The 24,336-nt window shown below is 39.0% G+C and overlaps 1 protein-coding gene across 1 annotated transcript in view; it reads right to left on the bottom strand.

Moving 5' to 3' along the window:
* Window positions 1-4,502: 4,502 nt before the first annotated feature.
* Window positions 4,503-24,336, bottom strand: part of TMEM200A (transmembrane protein 200A) — a 61,245-nt gene continuing 41,411 nt past the window's right edge. Inside the window, exon 2 of the mRNA XM_037392889.1 lies at window positions 4,503-9,110. Within this exon, the coding sequence (XP_037248786.1) occupies window positions 7,619-9,094 (1,476 nt within the window). The 5' untranslated portion in view covers window positions 9,095-9,110 and the 3' untranslated portion in view covers window positions 4,503-7,618. The remainder of the gene's footprint in view (window positions 9,111-24,336) is intronic.

The following is a 24,336-nucleotide window of genomic DNA, read 5'->3' as shown; positions in this document are numbered from 1 at the left end:
ACAAAACCAAAGTATTTCACTAAACCAGGCCCTGGGCTGCTTAGGGGAACATTCAGGTAAACATTTTTGCAGTTATAGCTGAGCTGAGCTTTTTGGATTCCTAGAAATTACCTGTCAGGCTTCTCATTGCACTCAACCTGGATGATCTTAAGTAGCTGCAGAGATCTATCAACTTCAGCAGACTGAATTTCCCCTTTCAAGAAAGTCAGTATCCTCTTCACATCTTGCTATGCCCAGGGTTTAAATAACACGTGTCCTTTTGTCTCCCATTGCATGTGCTTCTTTATGCTGAATCTGTATTTTATGAAATATAAAAGCTTTTCTGAGATAACATGAAGAACTCTAAGCTGAATGAAAGGTAGGTGGCTTTTTTTCTGAAGATGCTTAATTTGAAAATTAAGGTTAGTTGGGCTGTGGTCATGATCTGTGTATGTGTTTGCCACAAGTACTCATGCGTTGCTTATCCTGGCACTTCTGGTGAAAGCAATTTTAAGCATTGATATTACCAAAATCAGATGTGAATAATATCCTTGCAAATAAGATTAACTATATTAATTAATCATTTGTTCAGTTCAGTGCATAGCACAGTCTTTCTTTCCCCAAACCAAGTTTGTAGCTGTGATGCAGGCTACTATACTGCATGTCACAGAGTTTTGCAAGCAACCTACCTGGCCTGTGTCAGGTGAAGCTGATACCTCGTCCTTACCTGATGCTTTTCATCTGGCAAATCACATTTGAAAGCAACAACTACACCTGAGGCTTACATGGCTACTTCTTACATAAATACCAATTTTTATGTTGCAAATCATTGTTCTATTATAATATATGTGCATTTAAATGCCTTTCAAGCTGCGGAAGACTGATTATCAGCATATCTGAAAATACAGAACTTCTTCACTGTTATACGCTTTCCTGACGTCTGGCTTTTGTTAAGTAGTGTGTGTGCCATAGATAAGATGCTCCTAGAAACTCAAGAGCTCATGAGCTGAACCAATGAACTTCACACAAAAAGGATAAACTACAGTAGCACTCCAAGTAAAGTGCTGAATTCATCCCTGAACAAAAAGTAGTTATTGACATTGACCAAGCAAGATGGCTGGTGATTTCACTTTCAGGTACGGCAGACCTTTTTTATAAACCAAAGCACAAAAAAAACGTGTACCTCGACTGTATGAAGCTTCTGGAGATAATTTCAGACCCAGCTGGATTAATGACAGCATCACCAAAACAAAATTAAAAACCCCCACAAACGAGACAACACTGTGGGGAATCATATGTAATGGAGCAGAGAGTGAATGTGGGAACACACTGTGAAGTGTGGTGTCACATTCAGCTCCCTTTAACCCATTTTAAAATTAAACACCCCCCTGAAACCCACTAAAAGTGACGGGTTCATTCCAGATTAAGCCTATATACTAAGTGAATACTTTGCCTCATTTTTCAGCTAAGTTAACTACATTAGAAACAGGGGAAAGGTAAGGTGACTAGTAGAAAAAGAAAAAAATCTGGAAATGGGAGATAAAGTGTGGAAAATGAAAGAAAGAAAGTGTGAAAATGGAAGCTGTAAATCCTCGCCAATGAAAAAGCTAAATTCAAGCCCTTAATGCTGTCACAGCATGGGGGCACATAATCTCCGTTAGAGTAACCTGAAAATATTGGCATGTGAAACACATCATAGCAAGGCATCTCGATAAATCTACTGAGCTGACAGAGAGAGGGAAGGCAATGAGTATTAAGAGTAGTGACCGCAGGATCACAGAATGGTGAGGGTTGGAAGGCACCTCTGGAGATCATCTAGTCCAACCCCCTGCCAAAGCAGGTTCACCTACAGCAGGTTGCAGAGTCACATTCAGGCAAGTTTTGAATGTCTCCAGAGAAGTAGGACCCACAGCCTCTCTGGGCAGCCTGTGCCAGGGCTCTGTCACCCTCAAGGTAAAGAAGTTTTTCCTCCTATTCAGGTGGAACTTCCTGTGTTTTCCATTTTGTGCCCATTGCCCCTTTTCCTGTTGCTGGGCATCACTGAAAAGAGCCCAGACACATCCCCCTGACACTCACCCCCAAGATATTTGTATGCATTGATAAGGTCCCCTCTCAGTCTTCTCTTCTCCAGGCTAAGGAGGCCCGGCTCTCTCAACCTTTCCTTGTAAGGGAGATGCTCCATTTCCCTCATCTTCTCTGTAGCCCTCTGCTGGACCCTCTCCAGCAGTTCCCCGTCTCTCTGGAACTGGAGAGCCCAGAACTGGACACAGCACTCCAGATGCAGCCCCAGCAGGGCAGAGTAGCAGGGGAGGATCACCTCCCTCGACCTGCTGGCCACATTCTTCCTAATGCACCCCAGGATCCCACCGGCCTTCTTGGCCACCAGGACACACTGCTGGCTCATGGGCAACTTGCTGTGCCCACCAGAACTCTCAGGTCCTTCTCCGCAGAGCTGCCTCCCAGCAGGTCGGCCCCCAGCCTGTACTGGTGCGTGGGGTTGTCCCTCCCCAGGTGCAGGACCCTGCACGTGCCTTTATGGAACTTCCTGACGTTCCTCACCCCCAGCTCTCCAGCCTGTCCAGGTCTCGCTGAATGGCAGCACAGCCTTCTGCTGCATCAGCCACTCCTCCCAGCTTTGTAATCTTTTAAACTGTATTTTTGAAATGCCAGAAAGAAGGAAAGAAGGAATTACCTGTCCACTTGAATCATGTCAGTAAGATCCAGGTAATATGGAAAACTTCAGAAGAAAAAAAAAATTCAAGGCACTAAACATAAGAATGGAAATGGGAAACAGGATAATCTGCTGAGTAGATGTGGCAAAGACAGATCACACCACACTGAACTGACATGTCTTTTTGAAATAATAATCTTCTAGACAAAATATGCATTAGATCTCATCTGCTCTGACTTCAGCAAAGTTATTTCATACAGTAGCACATGTGCAATTATTAGCCAAGCTGGAGAAGAGAATCAGGAGGAAAAATATGCTGATTTTTAAGCATCAAATGAAGAGGTGACAAGTTGGGCTGGTAGGGGATGTATAAGGCTTCAGATTAGTAGAGTTTTTCAAGGATCTGACATGAAACTAATCTTACCAAATAGCATTTATTATCAGGTTTAAGAAAAATGTACATTTGTGCTGATGCAATTCTCAGAAATCACTACAGGTGTGGCTAAAGAAGCACCTTTTTTCCAGGTTGGAGGTGTTCCTTTGAAACAAACCAGGTCAGCCTTGTGTACCACACTTCAGTTCATGTCAAAGAGCAATCTCATAGCACACACTGGACTCCCTTCAGAGGAAAATAAAAGGGGAGATGTCCTCCAGGAGCATATAACACATTCTAGTTGCCAGTGGATGTTCAGTCCAACTGGCCCAGGTGGGACCTAGTCAAACAAACCTTCTGAAATGCAACCAGTATGGGAAACAGGCCCTTGGCACCAAGCACAGACCTACTCCTGTTGAGTTGCTCTGTTTGCCCATAAGCTGAAGTAGGTAAGTATTACCAGTATGAAAGAGATCAGAAGGAAAACTGAATTGTCTTAATAGGCTGGAATGAAATCGCATTTAATATTAAAAGTAAAAACCCATGTAATTGGAGCCCAAAACAAATACAGTATTGCCTACAGTGTAGGAACCTATTCTGAGAACAAAAAGATCCAAGTGCTAAACCAGCTGTACAGTGAATCACGGGATAACTCTGAGCAACTAGTGATGAATTTCTTTGAAAATATGAAAAACAAGCCCCCAGAAATACCAATATATTTACAAAAGATACCAAGTTATTCCTGGTGCGTTTTTTTAATTGGAGAGCAGTTGGCTGTTGCAATGAAATTAAAGTCCCGGTAAGAATTTCCAGCAGATAAGGGAAATATATTTATTGGCAACTCATAACTAATCTGCAGTAGTTTGCAAAAACAGCCTTAGTAACAGGGCTTAGTGGGATTCAGAAATGGATTAGATGTTTCTGTGAATGCTATCCTGAATAATTACACTAGCTGGAATAAAAACCGATAAGGAACAACATTTATGATTCTTCCTATGGACAATTCACAATGATTGCAAATTACCCTCCTCTAAAGCGTTATCCACCTGAATTAGAACCAAGACAACAGATCAGATATACAGCTTTTTGTTTAATACAGTGGGTTCTTTTTAAATTTCAACAAACTATTCTACAATAGAAGTATTGTAACTATCAGATTTACATTCTTTACAAGACTCAGGGTTGCAATTCTGCCTACTGTCATTCAGGTAAGTAATACTATTAAACCCTGGGCTTTACTGAATGTGTAAAATACTCCAGTGAGGTTAATTTGAAATACTGTGTCCTAAAATACAAAACAACTCAACATCACTACATATAGAATACTGATGAAAGGGTTAATAAATATGCCCTAAAGGTCAAACATATGATAGCTGTGATAACTGCAATTAATTTGCTCCTAAGTTTAATTTGAAAAGGTTTAAACAAAGGGCATGAACTTGCCCTTGAGTAGCTAAATCACACTAATTGAAGCATTCCTACATTGTAATAGACTATTTATTCCATTTGCTTTCTCATACATACATGCATACAGACTTGCCAAAATATTTCTACTTGCTCATCTTAATGCCATATTTGGTAGGAAAATTAACAAAAAAAGAAAAGGTAGTGCTGGGAAGATGAACGCAGAAGTTGCTGGAGAGGGTCAGAGAAAGGAAAGGAAGGAAAGGAAGGAAGGAATTAAGAGCATAAGACTAAAGCAATCCAGGAACTCTACAAGCTGCCTGAAAAGCATTTCAGAGAGAAAACTGCTGTAGTAGGTTAAAACTATTTCCCAAATTTCACTCAGCAGAAACTAAAGGACTAGTAATGCTATATATTGAAGACAAGTAAAATCAGCTCTAGGTCTGAGAAAGGCGCTCTGATATGGTTGCAGAAAAATTATTTAGCTAATATATGAAGTGGGACAGATGTAGATGTCTACCTCCAGATTTGGGAGCCCTAAAACATCTGCTCAGTTTTAAAATAAAATTTCTTTTTCTTTCAAAACCAGACTTGGTGGTGCCGTCTTTTCTGTCCTTTTACATGCCTTAGAGCATCCATCAAGGATGGGTAACACCATGCCAAAGTCCTTTTGCTGCTGAGGAAACCCATCCCTTCCCATCCATTAAGCCATGTGCAGTTGAGCAGCTGGAGCACTTGCCAGTCCCTCCTGCTGAGTTCTGTGCTGCTCTGTGTGGAAGGGTTGGGTTCATTGGCCCACAGGGAGCGTAAACTGGGCTCCCCAGAGGAGTGGTTAAAATATTAACCTGGCAAGAATCCAGTCCCTGTTTCGAGGATTTTATCCAGTGACCATTTCATGTAAAATATAGAAGCAATCCTGGAAGAAACAATGTAATCCAGCATTTCTGCTCTATCACTGCAGTCATGCTCTTTATTTCTTGATGAAAGATGCCCTATAAATGAGCAGAGTGAAACAGCTTTGCCCAGGAGGCAGGGACAGACCATCAGTCTAATCCATAGGTTGTGATTCAGATGCTTACCTGAGACATAGAAAATGTGCACTTACACAAGGACCGCTATTCCCACGTACAATGGTACCCAAAACCCAGTCTTTTAAGCTATGATTTAGTGTTGCTATTAAGGAAATAAAAGCTTAAATCATTTGTGTCTTTAACAGTGTTTTCCATTTTTATAAGAATACTTACTACTAAACTGAAAAGAACAGGATGTTCTTTTTATACAAAAATTCCTTATATCAAAATCACTTTGAATACATTTCACATTACATGGGGAAAAAACCATATTCATCCTTTACATTTGTAGGGATGTCACTGAAATCAATTAGTCATAGCCAAATATCTAGTGGCAGGCTAATACATCAAGCATAATGCTATATACAATGTTATGATACCTAATTATACTTTGATAAGGAAGATTTGTGATCATAGAGGAAAAATATGTCTTACAACGAATATATGTAGATAGACATTTTATTTGTTTTATTTTTTCAAAAAATAGCAAATGTCTTAAGAACACAAACCGGAAAGTTATTAAAAGCTTCATAGCAAAATATTTAGCCAACTCTGTTACAATATATAGGCTTGAGGTTCTAACAGTTAGCACTATGCCTCAGCTCACTGAGCAAGTAATGCTCCTGATACATAAACATCACTCAGTTGAAATATGAAGCTGAATATTAAAAAAAAAAGAGGGTATTTTTATCTTTGATCATTCAGCATCAAAGTAATCAAAGAACAACGACATTTTAACAGGTTTGATTCTTTCGGGGAAAAGCCATTAAAAATAATTCCTGAGTATTTAGGTTAAGTGAATATATAAAAAATGACCAATTAAGACCAACATCCTGTTAGGTGAGCCTTGCGGCTTGAAGTGACATTCTCTAGCATGGCTGTCATGGCAGGATCACAGCCTAAATACCTTAATGAAATACATGAAAAACCTGTACGCACATTCAAATTCTCACTTTCTTCAGCAATAGCCCTCAACTGTCAAATGTGAAGCTTGCTTTGCTGAGAAAAACATTGTTTTAAATGTCACTTCCTTTTGCAAAACCTTGTAACGCAAATTGCCACAGCTAAGCCTCCACTGAACCACCACACCAATAATTATGTGAAATATATAAATCCAAATTTAGGCAAGGGGCTTTCATGCTATGTTAGTATACATATTGAATTGTATGCTTTGTATCAGTATTTTGAACACGGAGATCTAGTTATTTAGCTTCTCGCTATTGTAATGAGAGGCAATATATTAATTTTCCATTATTCTCTTCAGATGCATGTCACAATAACATCTGATTATACACCATGTTTCTAAAATCCTGTTGGCATTCATCATGTTCCTATGATTTTAATTGAATCTGTATATCTTGATTGTAAAACTGCTGCCAATCAAAGTGGTTTAGAGAACTAATCTCAGAAGAATTTCAGATTTCTTGCTTTGTATATGTTTTCCCAGAATTACAGGATTAAATTACAATGGACGTAGAAAGATTATTGTACAAAGCATAGTTAATAATTCACAACACTGGTATTCAACTCGACCAATTACAATGAAATCACAAAAATTGTTTTAATTATACCCACTCTTTTCTACCCACCCACCCCAATATGTAAACAAGTTTCTCACAATGACAATGGCAAGACTCTAGTTACCGAGATGTACTGTATGTGAAAAATAATACCTAGGATAAAGGCCTGGATTTGACAATTCCAGTATGTGCTCCTGCTTAATTCCCATTCTAGACCACAAGCACCATTTTCAGACTCTTGCAGTCATTAAATAAACAGAACTTATAGGTAAATGGAGCTTTTTTTCCAGTGCAAACTGATAAAAGTAACACGCTTATATAGAACAAAAGTAATAATGATTTGGGAAAAATTGGAATCAGTCATACCAAAACTCTCTGAGCAATGATAATGTACAGTATTGCAGCTGTATGTTACTAAGACAAAAAACTCTTGGCATTACAAAGATGAAGATCTCTGTTCACACAAGCCAATTTTAATGGGCTATTAAGCATCTGGTAAAAACAGGCTTGTACTAGTCTCACTGAAAAGGAAACACTTGTCAAAATGTTTGAGTATTTTTTAAAAATACTGTATGACATCTTCTAAATTGCAATTTAAATATTAAAACCTTGTTTCAGAAGTTCCTCGCTTCAGGTTGTTACTCAAAAACTCGTCATGTTCAAAACTCAAATTATTATGAGATCTTGATATCATAAGAAGCTTTTCCTTATTAGTAAAGTCTTTCTTGACTGCTGCTTGTGGCACAAGTAACCTATCCATTGGGTCCTCTTTGTTTTCTAGTTTCATATATCCTTTACTGTTGCTCCGATCCAGTCTGGGCCAGCTGGGGTGTTTCCTTTGTTCAGCTTGGACAGTGAGTGTAGATGGACCCCTGTCCAAGTCCAGGGACTTCGAATGTGAAGACAGAAGATGCAGAGATGTGTTGGACCCGAACTGTTTCCTGGCAGCGCCAGGGGATAAAAGCTTTCCTGTGCTTGGCCCAAGAGTCATAGAAGATTTGAACTGATCAGATGGAGTGTCCACAAATGAATTGTGTCGTGGCAGCATGGCAGCAGCTGGTCTGCAGGATTCATTGGTATCAGTTAATGGAATGGCCAGAGAATCCATCGACAGATTTCTAGACCGACTCCGAGTGATCTCCGAGTCCTCAGTTATGTTGTCTATACTGGGCTCATCAATAACACAGTTATTCAGTTTAATTACTGGCAGTGTGAAAGCACTAATAGAAGATGATACAATGGATTTTGTTTCACACTTTATAGAGCCAGGGTTCTTGTCATCTGAAGCCTTGCTGGAGGGAGGGTAAATTCCAAAAACTGAGCCAGATTGCTCAGTCAGCAGAGGTGGCAGGAGGCTACCAGTGGTCCTGTCTTCGTTTAGGGTAATCTCATCCTCTTCAGCAGAACTATCCATTCTAAAATTACCCTTGAAGCCAGAGAATGTTGCAACTGTGTTCGCAGCCAGCCGTGATGCACACGAGCTCCCACTGTGCCGGAGTTCTCCTTCCCCCAACAAGCCAGTGTAGGCACCACTCAGCTGCTTTTGTTCCTTGATCCTCAGGGTGTGGATGTCTATTACAGTGGAATATATGTCTCTCATGTGTATGATTTTTGTTTCCTTATCACGGTTTTCATGCAGAACGGCATTTGCACAAATAAAAATGAAGATTCCAATGCCCATAGTAAAAGGGCCCAGCATTTTCATCTTATCCGAGTGCACATGTTGTTCAAAGAAACGAAGTAAAATGCTTCCTTGGCTTCTCAGGACCTGGGTTTCATTTACAGATAGATTATCTTCAGCTCCTAAAAGCTGTTCCTTTTGGGGCCAATATCCAAGAATGGCCATTGCAATCCCAAAGAATGCTATTAGCACTCCCAAAACAAGGAAGAATCCCGATGGAGAATATAGACGGATTTTGCCCCTAACAATTACTACATCTGCCCTGGGCCGGCGTCTAACTGGTTTCTTCTCCTCAGAAGCTGGTGCTGTGGCAAGATTTACATGTTGCTGAGATCTGGCAGAGTCTTGCCTTTTTAAGGCAGCCAGTCCTGTTATGACTCCTCCGGTTGCTATCATAGTTCTGTATTGTGCCCTGAGAGAAAAAAAAAAAAAAAAAAAGAAATATTGAGGCAAGCAAAGGCTGTGTCTGCAAATATAAACAGCACTTTGTTAATCTGTAGATATATCTTGATAATCAAAATATTCATGACTTTTAAAAAGCTACTATATTTTAACACAGTTATGAAATAGTAGCAGTTTTCAGATTCACATGACATCTTAAAAAAAAATTTCCAGAAGTCTTTCATTGCTGTAAATATAGGCAATAGATCTTCAATCAGTGATACAGACAGTAGCAGAAAGCTAGTGCTCTTAGTAGCGATATATCAGGATTAAAGGTTAAAATATTCAGAAGTCTTAACAGATGATTTATCTCTGGACTGGGCTGCAGCAAAGTCAATAATATATTATTACCTTGTAGGTGTTTTAGATAATTTTAGCACTTTAGCAAATAGTTCTTTTAAAAATTTCTATGACACACAGTGACTATGAATACAGCTCATTCTACATATCCCCTTTAAGAATCCTTTCTTACAGACTTCAGCACATATTAATACATATTTATTCCATAATTTTAAGTGCGTTTTATTAAACCTATTCAGATCACCCAAGTCTCTACTACAGAAACATTTCTGCCTTTCCCAATAAAACTGACTCTCTTTTATGCAAAGCTAGATCTTTTTTCTCCTCTTCTTGGCTCCTTGTGGACTACAAATCAAATAGCTCACTTTAGTTTACCAGATCAGAAATCTTCATAAATTTAAAGTTCATCAATTCAAAGCTTCATCACTTATGAGGATTTTTTTTTTCATTTTTCATACCTGGCTGTCTATTACATGAGAAACATTAACAGGCATGGGTTTAAAAAGAGAAAGCCATATTTGACAGTTTTGTGTAAGTAAGAGTAACAAATGAAACAAGCCAGTTCAGGATAATTCTATTTTCTTTTACAAGGCTTCTTATAATCAGACTCAGAAATACTTTCTGAGTTTAATCAATGAGTTTTAGAATTAATACTAGATAACATTATAGATTAAAATTAAGATGCTATAAGCCAGGTATGAAAAAGTTGTGATCTCTTTGGTGGCTTTACTAGGCTCAGAAATAAAGAAAGGCTGATGGTCTGTTGCAGAGGAGAAGGCTACATGTCAAAGCTGGGGATGATTTAACACGCAAAGCTAAAGTTGGGCTGGGTGAATAATGTGAGAGGCTAAAAAGCAGAGGCAAAGCAAACCAGTGACTGCTTGTGATTTACAGGCGGTAATTTTCATCACAGATCTCTTAAAATATTTCTGTTTTTAAAAAAATCTTAGCAGTGCACCCATGGGGAAAAAAAATATTATATCTCTCATGGTATGAGAAACAAACAGGCTACATTTGGACACTATCACAGATCTCCAACACTGCAAGCAGGCGTCACATAAGCATGTCTATGAACAGAAATCAGTCCAACCCACCAATTATGAACATGATTATGAAATTAATAGGGAATTTGAGATAGCTGTCTAAGTGGAAGGACTAATCCAGAAAAAGTATGCAGCCAGTGTTCACTATTATCTGTTCAGCAGCAATTCAGGTAACAGACAGAGCAACAAACTGAACTCCCTCCCTGCACCATCACTACTAAAGGACACAGGGCTTCCTCTCTCTCTGTGAGAAACCTTTTCTTTTGCAAAGGAAAGAACTGAAAAAAGGCCTAGGGTGCTAAGTACACAATTTCTGAAAGAGAAGTAAGCCCATAGCATTATTCAAAAAAATCTCAGAAATTTCACATATAGTATTACATTTCACATTCCAAATATCTCTGGAAATTCTCATCCTTTGCAATTCACTTCCTTTTTTATGCTATCTGGGCAATTTCCATATAATCATAGAATCATTTAGGTTGGAAAAGACCTTTAAGATCACCAAGTACAACCAAACCATTAATCCAAGACTGCCAAGTCCACCACTAAACCATGTCCCTAAGTGCCACATCTACATGCTTTTTAAACATTTCCAGGGATGGTGATTCTACCACATCCCTGGGCAGCCTGTTCCAATGCTTGACCACCACTTCAGTGAAGAAATTTTTCCTAATACTCAACCCAAACCTCCCCTGGCACAACTTCCCTCTCATCCTATCACTCGTTGCTTGGGCAAAGAGACCAACACCCACCTCGCTACAACCTCCTTCCAGGTCGTAGATGTACTTTTCAGATAGAGATCAGTAAGGTCTCCTGTGAGACTCCTTTTCTCTGGGCTGAACAGCCCCAATCCCCTCAGACACTCCTCATAAGACTTGTGCTCTAGATCCTTCACCAGTTTTGTTGTCCTTCTTTGGACCACGCTGCTGAACCTCAATGTGTGCCTTGTAATGAGGGGCCCAAAACTGAACACAGTGTTTGAGGTGCGGCTTCATCAGTGCCGAGTACAGCAGGGGTAATCACTGCCCTTGTCCTGCTGGTGACACTATTTCTGATACAGTCCAGGATGCTGTTGGCCTTCTTGGCCACCTGGGCACACTGCTGGCTCATATTCAGCCGGCTGTCAACCAGCACCACCAGGTCCTTTTCCACCAGGCAGCTTTCCAGCCACTCTTCCCCACGCCTATAGCACTGCGTGGGGTTGTTGTGACCCAAGTGCAGGACCCGGCACTCCTCCTTGTTGAACCTCATACAACTGGCCTTGGCCCATCGGTCCAGCTTGTCCAGCTCCCTCTGCAGAGCCTTCCTGCCCTCCAGTAGATCAACACTCCCCTGCAACTTGGTGTCATCTGCAAACTTACTGAGGGTGCACTTGGTCCCCTCATCCAGATCGTTGATACTGATATTAAACAGAACTGGCCCCCAATACCACTTGTGACTGGATATCAATAGTTCAATGCCAGTGGCTTCATGAAAAGCCCCTTTTTATTTTAAATGTAACAATTTTAAAACCCCCCAAAGTTATTTGACATTGATAGTCTTTAAAAATTAAAACTTTCTCATATGCCTATGTGATTAAGGGTTTCTGCCAAAACAAAAGAACATTATTCTGTAAAACAAGGTTTTGAATCTCTAAACAGAAATAAATAGGACTTATCCATTACAAAAGCTGTTGTATTTTATCATGACTCAATTAAATGCAATTAGTTTTCTCTATGAAATAAATTAAGAGAATTATGGCATGTCTTTACTGAAATGAACAATCATTTAGCTATAATCTAGTTTGTTCCATTATTCTCTTCCAGATTCCAGACCTTTGGGGGCAGGGCAAGGAGTTTCCATATTCATGTGGTATTTTACAGGCACACATCAACCCACTCTGTCCATTCTCAAGGCTCCAAGAAACTCACAGGCATGGCAGGTTAGTGCTAAATCCACACTCTGTTGGCAGGATTTCTTACTGCGCTTACCACAGCTACCTGGATTGCACCAAATGGTGAATGGAGTAAACTCACATCTGCTTGCAAAATATTTTAAACATATTCCTAGCAAAACCTCCTCTCTAACTCTGAATAGCAGAGCCAATAAAAACGTTCTTAAAAATTACATCTGCGGGGTGTCTTTCTACAGAAAGTTTCCATTTGCAGATTTTGCAAAATTTGCAGGAAAACCACATGTCAATTTCTTTTTTAACTGGTCTCTGGTAACTTGGAGGACAGACAGAAATTGAGATCTTTTAAAGTGAAAGTGAGAGAGAAAGCAAGATCTCTCAAGCGTCCTCCTACCATTTCAGGGGAACACTTTGTTCTCTGTTCACTTTACCTGCATCAGAACTTGGGTGTGGGGACAGAAAGTCTCGCTGCAACAAGATACAACTATATTTTATACATATAAAAAGTCTCATTCCTATTTCTTGAGTTCACATCAATATTATTAAATCTTCTTTCATGGAAAAAATCACAACCAGGTTGGTAAATAATAATTTGTAATGAACCACAGTGTTGGTAAGGCTTATAAGCTACTTAATGGCTGAATTTTTATCTCTTCCACATTTAATAAAATCAATGGTATTAACAGACATACTGCTATAAAATGATTTCACTTCATACTGACAGCTTTTCAGAAACCAATTAGAACGAAGTGCATATTAAGATTGAAACTTTTTTTTAGAAAATATTATAATTAGAATGAAATGACACTGTAGATACATTTGATTTATTCTGCATATCTGTTTAGTACACATAAAAGCCATAATGAGTGGCAGTGACAAATGCTGCTTCTCTTATTTAACTTAGTACAGTGATTACATTTAGTTTTAGCCTGAAGTCTGAATTCAAACTTCTGAACAAGCAAAGACATAGAAGACTTTGACTCAGGGTTAAATGCAGATTACGCAAAGAACTCAGACAGCATCCCTTTGGTGGCACTGTGAATGACACAACCCGGTTCTAGAACAAATAGAATAATAGTAAAATGGATGTGGAACACAGAATAAAAAGAAAGGAACAGGTCTATAATTCATTTTATAGAACACAACTGTCTTGCTGGTACAAAAGCACCACAGCTGCCAAGCTCCTTTTTAAAGAGCAAATGTTGAGTGACTCTCTAACCTTGTAATGTTCTGTTTGTTTCACCTTCACCGAGAACATCAGGTCCAAAGGCCTGGACAGGTTAGGGTTTTAGTCTTGAAAGAAGCAGTGGCCCAGAGTTACCTCTACATTTAGCTTCACCTTGCATTGTGCTGTTGTTACAGAGCGGCCCTGCCACCACCCTTGTCAGCCACTCAACAATCACCCAAGAAAAGCCTGTCTTGTTAGAGATCCTCTAGAGCAGCTCCTGCTCACTCTTGCTCTTGCTCTCTCTCTGCATTGCTCATACAGAGGATGACGATTCAGGCTCCTGACACTCCAGTTCTAACCTCTTCAATGGCCATTAGCAAGATGTACTTCACCTTTCATCCAGGCTGTGGGCTAAGCCCGGTTCTTTGCATCTGGTGTGCTCTCTAGGAGATGCCTTTAAAAGAAAGAAACAACAGCCAATGGAGTAACAGGTTATGTGCCTCCTTAGCACGAAGATACCCCTCAGCAGATACTACTGGTAGTTATCTCAAGTGATGTAGCCTCAGAAGGGCCTTCAAAAAGCCATGTGACAAGGACAGAGAAATGGGGACGAAGGGCTGTAGCCCATCTAAGAACAGAATACTAGAACCAGAAGAATAAATTCATGCAGAAAACGTTTGCAGACATGATGCAAAATGCATAATGATAGAAGAAACATCACTCTGTGATGTGGAGTGGCATCTGCTTTTTCCTTACATTAAACTGGCTACCCCAGCCAAGGCTGCCAGAGAGGCTGGAAGGGATTCTCCTTTATCACCTTTCCATATGGGGAAAGGTTGCACAGATGCTCAAGGGAAGGCTGTCATAAAGGAAACTTTGGTAAAAACAGCTTTCACAGAACAGTTTGTTGTGAGAAACCACTAGACTTGCATTTGCCAAGCAAAGAATGAAGTATTTTCCTAATCAAGTCAGGGGGGCAAACAACTCAAATAAACAAAGAAACAGTAGATTCACTAAGTGATACAAAGGTAAGCCAAATTATCATATAAAAACCATAAATTATTCACAGACAAACTAATTTAGCACAGGTGGATGAAGATCCCTCTTTTCTAACAGGACATCAGGTTATCACTGATGATCAGACAGAAACACAGTGCATTTATGCAGCAAGCGTAACCCATCTCGGACTTTGCCAGCATAGAGAAAGGCAGGGATGCAGGAGGCAGGTGACCTGGGGACTCACTAGAGTAGCTGCAGAGCACAGAGCAACTTAAACAGCCTGGACACATCTACAGGGAGGTGTGGCAGATAAGAGGAGTGACTCAGAGCCTTTCTGATGCTAGCAACTGTCTGTCTACACAAGTAATACCCAGTTATCCTTTGGAAGCCAAGCAAATGACAAAATGGGTGGGATAGGATTTCATGGAATTTGAGCCCAGTTGACTCAGTGATTGATTATCCCAGATATAAGAGATGTATCAACTGCAAGAACCTATCGCAGACTGCACATTCCTGTTTTAACAGCAATTACGGCAAGAGCTACGATTTAGACAATGGCTCTAATGCTAGGCAGCCTAGGAAAATCTGAAATACGTGTATGCAAGAGCACAGATTCAGTGGAAGGAATTGCCTTCATAGCATGTTCTAGTTGCACCAGATAACTTCTCCAGGTTCCACAAACTATAAACTGTTTACTTCTCTCTTTTACCTAAGAGGCCACCGCCTTAATACCCCTCTTTCCTCCCTAATGACTAGCATCACCTTAACTGTACTGCTGCCAACTAACTTCTTTCCAGAGCTGGTCTAACTATTAAGCAATTGTTCTCAACTTGTAGCAAGCTTTAACATTTGGGGCTTTTATTTTACATGCCTGAAAGCTTATCTAATTTTTTCAACTATTTTGGTAATATAAAAGTTATTACTTCTACCTACAACTTAGTCTTTTGAATACATACATAGTTATTTGAATTACACTGAGATCTTACACTTAATTTTAAATGTATACTAGCAGCATAGATGGGAAGCAAACTAAAGAATGCTAGAATTGTATTTCTTTAATATTATTTGTTTTATTCTAGATATATTTCAGTGTCCCTTACCACTTATCTTTGTTATTTGCATAAATATTTTTTCTCATTTACTGCTTGAAAAATTATTGAAATTGAATGATGTAAAATTATCAGAACTATACATGCTATATCCCTGTAGTTTAATGTTATGCTAAACTTTTGAAAATACAGCTCTTGTGTTTCAGAAAGAATTAAACATCACTGCAGTAAGTATGGTGTGACAGAACCTTATTTATATTACCGTAACATTTCTGATCTTACTATTTCAGCTGATAAGGAAATTTATTTCCCATTAGTATTTGATTCTTTATCATTTAAGTGACTCACTTTGAAATTCTAACACAAGGACAAATTTTGCATCAAGGCAAGTTTCTTTGAATTTTGATAAACCTCAGGTCCTAGAAATGAAGGAGGTATCAGACAGACTGTTTAGTCATAAAATATTTCTCATAATCAAGAATGCAAATACTAAAGTAATAAGAGAGCTGCTAACATAACTGAGTAAACAAATCAATAGTAAGCATTAATTAAGCATTAAACATCTAAATTTTCTCCTAATGTACAATATGTACATATCAATGTTATCTATGCATTGAGGTTGTCACTGGTACAAACTGTTCTATTCCAAAGGTAAAAATATGCAACTTTTTAGGCCCAACGGCATTAATCATTCTGGTAGAGACAATACAGCAATAGCCAAACACAGGGTAGTTCTACAAGAAGTAGAAAAAATAATCTCAAATTACATGTTGATCTAGCAGCTCCCTCCAAGTGACGAGCACACCAATGGGACTACCCTATGATGCACCCCTCTCCTCGTATCAGTTCCTCAAAATCTGACCTGATGGAACAGATTAAAGAAGAAAAGCAAGCAAGCAGAAGACATCTTTTGTATTTATGATTATGGGGTATTTAAAATGTACTTTGACAAAAAACGTGAAATGTGGTATTAAAAATCTCCATAACCTCAGCTAGGATTCTAGAGTCATGATAGAAAAGCCAAGGATAGGAAATTGCAAGCCTATTTAAAACATTAAAGCTTTGAAATTTCCAGGGGAAACAAGCTCTTTGTGTTCAAATTGCCTTTAGTGGTGCCTCTTTTAGGCTGAAAGGGATCAGCTTAGGGACTAATCATGTTCTTTTAACCTCCAGTCAGATTATGGAAGCAGGCCAAATTGTGCAAGCAGTTAGTTCCACAGCATAAAAAGGAAAAGGCAAGCCACACATGGGTCAGGCAATGCAAAAGCACCAGTGGGTCTGAGCGGCTGCAGAAGGTCCATTGCAGAGATTAAAAACAGGTTCCCTGGATATTGGTAGATCACACAGCTCTATCAGATGGTCTGTACTTGTTTTACAATAGTACCATGTTAAATAGTAATATCTTTGCACTCATAAGTGGAAAATAAAAGCTTGGTATTAAGGACATGTCCAAATCTGTTGGGAAATTTGCAGTCTGACACCAACCCATTCACTTAAAAACATCTAGATCTAGCAGTGTGTTTCAAATCTGCACTGTACCAGTCCAAGCAAGACCAACCAGTTGTCTCATGTCCTAACATCATGTGGCACTGTGAAGAGCCTGGTCCATCTTCTTGATCACCCCCTTGTAGGTACTGGGGGGCTGTAGTTAGGTCCTCCCAGAGCCATCCCTTCTCCAGGGCTAAACCGGCCCCACTCGCTTGCTCAGCCTGTTGGCAGGGCAGGAGCTTCAGTCCCGGACCACCTGGGGCCCCCATGCTGAGCTTGCTCCAGTCTGTTAATGCCTTTCTTCACATGTTACTAATAGGAAATTCCTTTTTAGAAATCACCCGGATTTTATTTGGCTCTAAACTAACTTGAAATAATCAACCAGTAACTAGGGAATGTGAACTACAAATTACAAACCCAGAAATATTGAAAAATGTAATTGTAAGCCTGTTACCCAATTTGGGGAATGCCATAACTTCATTCTTTAAATCACATCAAACAAAAATCCCTTTTGAATGCCTTCATCACTTACAGTATCTGCCATATACATTAATTATTTCAACTATTTTGCCAAGGTCAAAAGTAAGGTGAACACCCAGCAATACTGCACAAAGATGAATGCCTGAGCTGCTTAGCCTCTTTGCTATTACTTCTTCTTCAGCTTAATCCTTTCAGTGGGTCATATATTGTAATTCTGTGCAAAATCAGCAACATTCAATATTGGCAGCATTACACAGAGCTTGTTAGCCACTCACAAAAACACAGAGCACACATCAAAGAGAGAAAGAAGGAACCTGAGTTTTGCTTTCAAGACGCTGCTCTATGGCTTGGCCTAGATTTGGTCTACAAGTGTTTGTCTGGCCCAGTTGCACTCACTTTTAAATTTGTTCTACCCTCAACTACATCTGCACACCGCAGTAAATCGGGTGTGAGGCTACAGAAGTTCATGGATTTTACCAATGTAAAACTCACGTAACAAGACGCTGGCACCAGGTATCTTATGTCTAGAAAAGCTTCCCAGTCATCAGCAGAGTCCTGCTCTCTGTGGCTGTACCACCTTAGCTCAGGTCCTAGGTGACAGACTAAAGAAACATCTCAGGCACTGGATGTATTTGTTTGTGGAATGCCTACTGTAATCTCTATATTCACTGTATTAAATTATTTATAAATTGAGAGCTGTGACTTGATTTCAGAAGTCTGTACCGATAACTTCTTTACTTATGCAGAGAAATTTTCACTTCTTATATACAGATACATCATGTCTTGTTCCAAAACAACAATAGGCAAGAGGGAACTAAAAAACAAATTGGGAAAACAAATATGGGAAGAAGCTTTGTAAGATTTGAAGAAAAAGTGTTTAAAATGTGACTGACTAATAAACTTTTTTCTGTTTTCTTCTTAGAAGAAAAATTAGAATATGCACACAGGAAAATAAAAGCTGGATATACTAGGCTTTATTTTTGCTTTTACTTGCTTTCATTCTCCAGTTTGTCTGAGTTTTTCTACTAAAAAACAGCTACGGTTTTTTTAACCTAAATCAAGTAAGGTGGTAACTGACCTTTATGACTAAAGTGACAAAATCTGTTTCTAAGCTATTTTAGCACCTCAGTTTGTGTAAAACCATTTTGTAGTGAAAATCAGTACTACAAATGGAAGCAGATATTGGCTATTTGGCCAAATATTCATAATTATTTTAGACACATTTGTACATTCATATTATTAAGTGTTCATATTCAGTAATTAGAAAAGATCCTGGGTTATCTATGTTTACAGGGGAAATAAGTAGACTATTTAGATCTTTTATGCCATGCAATAAAACAATCACTTTATGAGCACAATCTAATTTAAGACATGAAAAGAAACATGTGGATCTTTAAGCATTTGTTCTAGTTTGCTTTTTTTTTTTAATTTTAGTTTTTATCTTTTAGACATTACAAGGAATAAAAAAGAGCTTCTTTTAGAAGAAAGTGAAAACTGTGAGATAATACTATTGCCCAGCAATCCTAGAACTGAAATCCAAAGTGCACAGAACTAATGGGAATTCTGAAGCAAGCTCTCACAATGCAGATCAGCTATCAGCCACAAGTCACGAAACATATTTTATAAAGGTCTCTAGATGTTTCCGAAAGACTGACTGTGTAAAAGCAGAGTAAGAGGTATGTTCTCTGTCATCTGCTTCAAAGGAAAGGCACGACTAAGGACTCCAGGGCTCAGTGTGCCAGATAAATTCAGTCTCCTAATATAACCCAAACATGAAACCAGATTGAAAATGTTAGGAAACGTCTTCATTGAGAAGCACAAGGATTGCTGGTTCTTCAGTTCTTAGGTGCAAAATTTCACATGAAACAGTGGCAGGCACTTGATGTGGAGATATATAAACACAACCAATGCTGGAGTGCTTTGGCTATCATTTATACTCACATCACCTAGCTTAACTAGCAATCTGTTACCTGATTTAGTCAGAGGCAAAATCTCCAGCCTAGACACACACTTCATGTAAGCAGTGACCAGCTGTTAAGAGACCAAACAAATGTCCTTATCTGCACTACATACTCAGTTAATCATGTTAATTAGCAGGTTCTAACAACTGTAGTTTCCCACTGTACACAAGTCCAATGATTGCAAGATCAAATAATATCAGGAACAAAATGAAGTAAGAATTTCAAAGAAGGCTTAAGTAATATACATATTAGATATGAATTAAAACCTATTTGCTCCCAACTACGATGTCTGAGCAAAGCTTTCCTTCTGACCTAGAAAATACTTCTTGTTCTATAAAACATGCACACTCAAAGGAGATAGCATCCCCTGTTTACTGTCAGAGACCTAGGATCAATTTTTCCCAAACCCTCAAATCATGCAAGAGCCTAACTCTAAAAGTACTTGGGTATCTACACTATGTAACTGTATTTGAAAATCCCAGTGCATGACAGAGGTACAAAAAAGAAGTTAAGTGCCTAGCTTAGCAGAACTTAAGGACGTAGGACCAAAAAGTAACCATGAAAGACACAGACTTAACCCTGCTACCTGTTCATTAACCCTGACAGCATAGTTTTAAACTAGTGGCCAGGACACTTGCCTGGAAAGTGCAGCATCCTGGGTGCCAGGATCCTCCATCTGTAGGAGACTTTTCTCCTTGTCATTATAAAAGTCCATGCAAGGGGTTTTGGGAAGAAGAATTTGAATGTGGGTTTCCTGAGTACTCCAGTCACAAAGTGAGTGTTTATATGGCCAACAGGAAAAGCTGCTTCAGCAAAGCTGTGGCTCTATGCTATTGTTATGCTCATCTGGTCTGTCATTGCCTTCTGAAATCTTCTTTGACAACTATGATCTAGAGAACACTAAAAAAACATGGGTCAGCATCAGGATGTCTTTTACACTGAAGACCTCTGTGCGAGTTAACTTACCCTGCCAAGAAGCAAGACAAATCAGCCCCTCCTAAGGTCTCTGTTGTTGTAACTAGCAAGGCCACAGTATTTAAGCTGTCACATTTAAAGACAGTTCCAGCACCTCTACTCTAACTTTCAGTGACTCAGGGGTGCAGGTAGACTCTCAAATAGTTATAATTATATCCATCCACAGGGGCAGAAAAATCAGTGTATGAGGTTTAGATTATTCTATGTTGGCAAACCAATTAGGCCATCATTATATCATAGCTATTATTAGGACATTAGTAATGGAATGAAAATTTTCTTGGGTCTCAGGAATCCCACAAAAATAAGTAAACTGGTTAGTGTGATGCTACTCCTAATATGTCAACAATAGTTTCAAATGCGAGATACAAAAAAGGGTCAGTCAAGCACTATTTCATAAAGAATGGAAAGCATAGTTCAAAAATACTGTTGATATCCCAAACAGTCAAACTTTTTTCCCCATTAATGGATGTCACAGAAAAAAAGTTACTATTAAATTAACGGCAAAAAGTCAACCATGTCTTCAACTGCAGACTAGCATGACCCAGCCAGACATCCACATGGGGGCATCAGCAGAACCTGTAAGCATCCACACTGGTACTCGGCTTGCTGACAGGTAAACACAAGTTACAAAGTACAAATAAAAGCAGCAGTTTCAGGAAAAAAAATATTTCACATGTATAAAATGATATAACTACCAATATGAAGGCTTAAGATAATTCCCATTATGTAAATTATCCCTTACAAACCATTTCTTCTGTACTTTTAATCAACTCCATTACCACTTGCATTACAATAACCACTCTCTTTGTGCCAAAACTAAAGATACTGCAAATGGGAAGAATCCATAGGGAGCTAAGAAACCTATGAATAGTGAGATGTTAAGAGGAAGACATGCTGAAATACTGTGGGTCACATTTATGGAATTGTATTTTATGCTTTGGAAGCAGAATTCACTTACAGAAATACATGATTTGTTTGGTAAATCCCTTTTTTCTTTTATCATGAATGATCTGTGAACAGCATTAGGGGCCAACACCAAACAATTCCTTGGTAGTACTCAAGTAAAGCAAATTAAACAGAGCAGAACAACTGCTACCTCCTCGCTTCTGCTTGCTTCCAGAATGTCCAGATGTTGTTCACTCAGGGGACTTCACATCTAGCACAAAATTTTCTCTCGTGACCCTTAAAAGGTCTGCCTCCCTCATCTCAGACATCTACACTCCATCCTGTTGCCCTACATTTCAAATATGGGATCAAGGCCTCTGAAATATGGCAGAATTGCTGTTACTTCATTTTGCATCTATTAATCAGCATATGCCTATCCCGCTATTCTGCAGAAAACCAGCTCAACCCAGTTGTTCCAGTTACATTGAGTCCTTAATAGAGTCTGTGGAACAGTAGGTTGCCAGGCCTGAGAAAAATGAGAATATTCCTAATACATGAGGAATGAGAAGTAGTACTGCCAGCTAAAGCATGGTGCCCTAGTTAAAGACCTATTAATGGATGCATTGCAGATAGCGTGCTAGCTTATTTAGCGTGTTGCACAGTTTCCATCCCTCCATTCATAAAGTCTACATATCTGTGTTTTAACGCACTTGAGTTACCCTTTGTAATTTAAAACATGATCTCAGCTGACCTGTGTGATCAGGACAGATGTCAACACTATTAGGAAGTATTTTAATTTTAGCAGGTGATGACAAATTTTATTAGAACATATTAAAGGTTGCAATTTATTCACAAATGACTTGCAGTTTGGTTTTTTTTTAGCTCCCTGAGGTCTGCACTTACATTGCTATTGCTACATCATCTTACGTTATTAATATTTTACTTACTTTTCTTTAGTCTGGATATGGTCACTATTGACTACAAAGGTAAGTATCAGTTTATTTTAATGAATATCCTCCTGCCTTACACGAAGCCAGCATAATGTTCAGAATCAAGCACTTAAAAGTAAGGCACATTTAAACTACAACGAATGCATTACCAAAGTTATTTGAGGCACCTTGAAAACTGTTGGTTGATCTGTGATGCAAATATAGACAGCATGAACAACTAAGATTATTTCAATAAGGACTTAAAAGTCAAGAAAACAGAAAATACAGTGTCAAGTTTTTCCACTTAATGTAAAATGTACATGTATGTCTTACGGCTTTAGGGTCTTCTCAGCTGATCACAGAGCACTTGCAGGTATCAGTGAGTCTGGTATGTCTAAACCTTTAGCCAATTTCTAAATGAATTGCTGCGAAGAGAGGTAGGTCAGCAAAACTCAGCAGACTACCGAGTACCAACAGATACAGTGTGGGTTACTTTTTTTTGTTTTAAGAAAGTGCTGTAAAATTACCAGCTCTGTGTAAGAAAAGCAGGATGAAGAAATGGGGAGAGAGAGGTAAGCTGAAAATGTAGTTACAGGTTGAGCAGCAGGAAGCTGCCAGCAGTCCGACACAAATTTTTCAGTTCGCAGTGTAGGGGAAAGAGTGAAATACAATGTCACCAGTTAATTATTTTTTCAGTAAAAGGCTAGCAATGTGTTACCAAATTACTTGAAATAGATTTATTTAGAGAGCTAAAGCAACAAGCAAAAACAAAACTAAAATTATCCATGCATAATTGAAGGTATTCACTAAAATTCATAAAAAATATACAGAATACTTTTTAACAATTGTTTATTTATGATTCCTCTTCTTTCTCAGTTGTGTTCAAAAGTCACTGCTCAATGCTTGTTCCTCCTAATGGAAGACAGCAGCAACACCCATGTAAGTATGGAGTAAGAGGCAACAGACACTAAAATACAACAGACATTATGGAGCAGTTGGGACTATTCACAAGCATGCCTGGAGCATTACCAGCCTCTAGTTTTCTAAGATACTGTCTTAATGCATCAGTTCTGAAGATGGGTACAAAGTTTGCTCATTCACTTCTGTGTTGAAGCCTTAAAGGCTTTGGTTCTGCAGAAAAGGCACGTCCTAGAAAACCATGGATAAAGTAAATGGGTTAGAAAGTTGGATTAATCTATACACACACAAGTTCACCTTCATTATGAGACTAAAATGTTGAATAAGGTAATTCCTACTTTTTCAAGTCAATGAAAGTACTGCAGCAATACCACAGTAAGCCAGGCACATGAGAACATAAAAGGACAATTGTTAATTTTTTTAAAAATGTGCCCAAGAATTAGCAGAGCAAATATCAGAAGGCAAAAGTTCTGTACAACGTGAACTGAACTTGACATTTGAAATAGTGGCTGATAGAGCTGCAAACACTGAGGACCACCCAGAGTGAATAAAGAGGTAGAGAAGCATGCAGAGAGATGAGCCAGATCGTGCGACTATGTGCAAACAGCCTGGAATGTCAGGGATAGAATGTAATTTAACTAATGCAAATGCCAAAAAAAATGAAGATAACAAATGGGAGCATGCTGGGAGGCAAGGAAAAACCAGGTCAACAAAGAGACCTGCACAAGCAATGAAAAAACACAACAGATGAAACCAAAAGCGAAGGTAAAAGAAGCAGCTGGTTATGAGAACTGTATGATTTGTAGGAAATGTGTAGCGTCTGTGGGAGTTAACTAGTCATATACACTTGCAGCTGCTGGCAGATTTGGAAGCTGATCACATCCTCCGGGTTCAGCTGGAGGATAAGATTTTACAGAACAAGAACCTCCTTCTCCTTTCACATCACACTTGTTTTTCCTCTACAGAAAGGCTCAACCATCACCTGCCCAGAGGTTGAAATGACCACATCACAGGTGCTTCATTTAGGCTTCTCATCCACTCTTCAGTATTCCTTATCCTAGGAGCATCACTAAGACATCAACAAGAAACAAGAAAACTCGCTACAGTCCTC

Source organism: Falco rusticolus, chromosome 6 (genome assembly GCF_015220075.1).
Source record: "Falco rusticolus isolate bFalRus1 chromosome 6, bFalRus1.pri, whole genome shotgun sequence".
NCBI classification, from domain to species: domain Eukaryota; kingdom Metazoa; phylum Chordata; class Aves; order Falconiformes; family Falconidae; genus Falco; species Falco rusticolus.
This window is presented reverse-complemented; position numbering and strand designations above follow the sequence as displayed.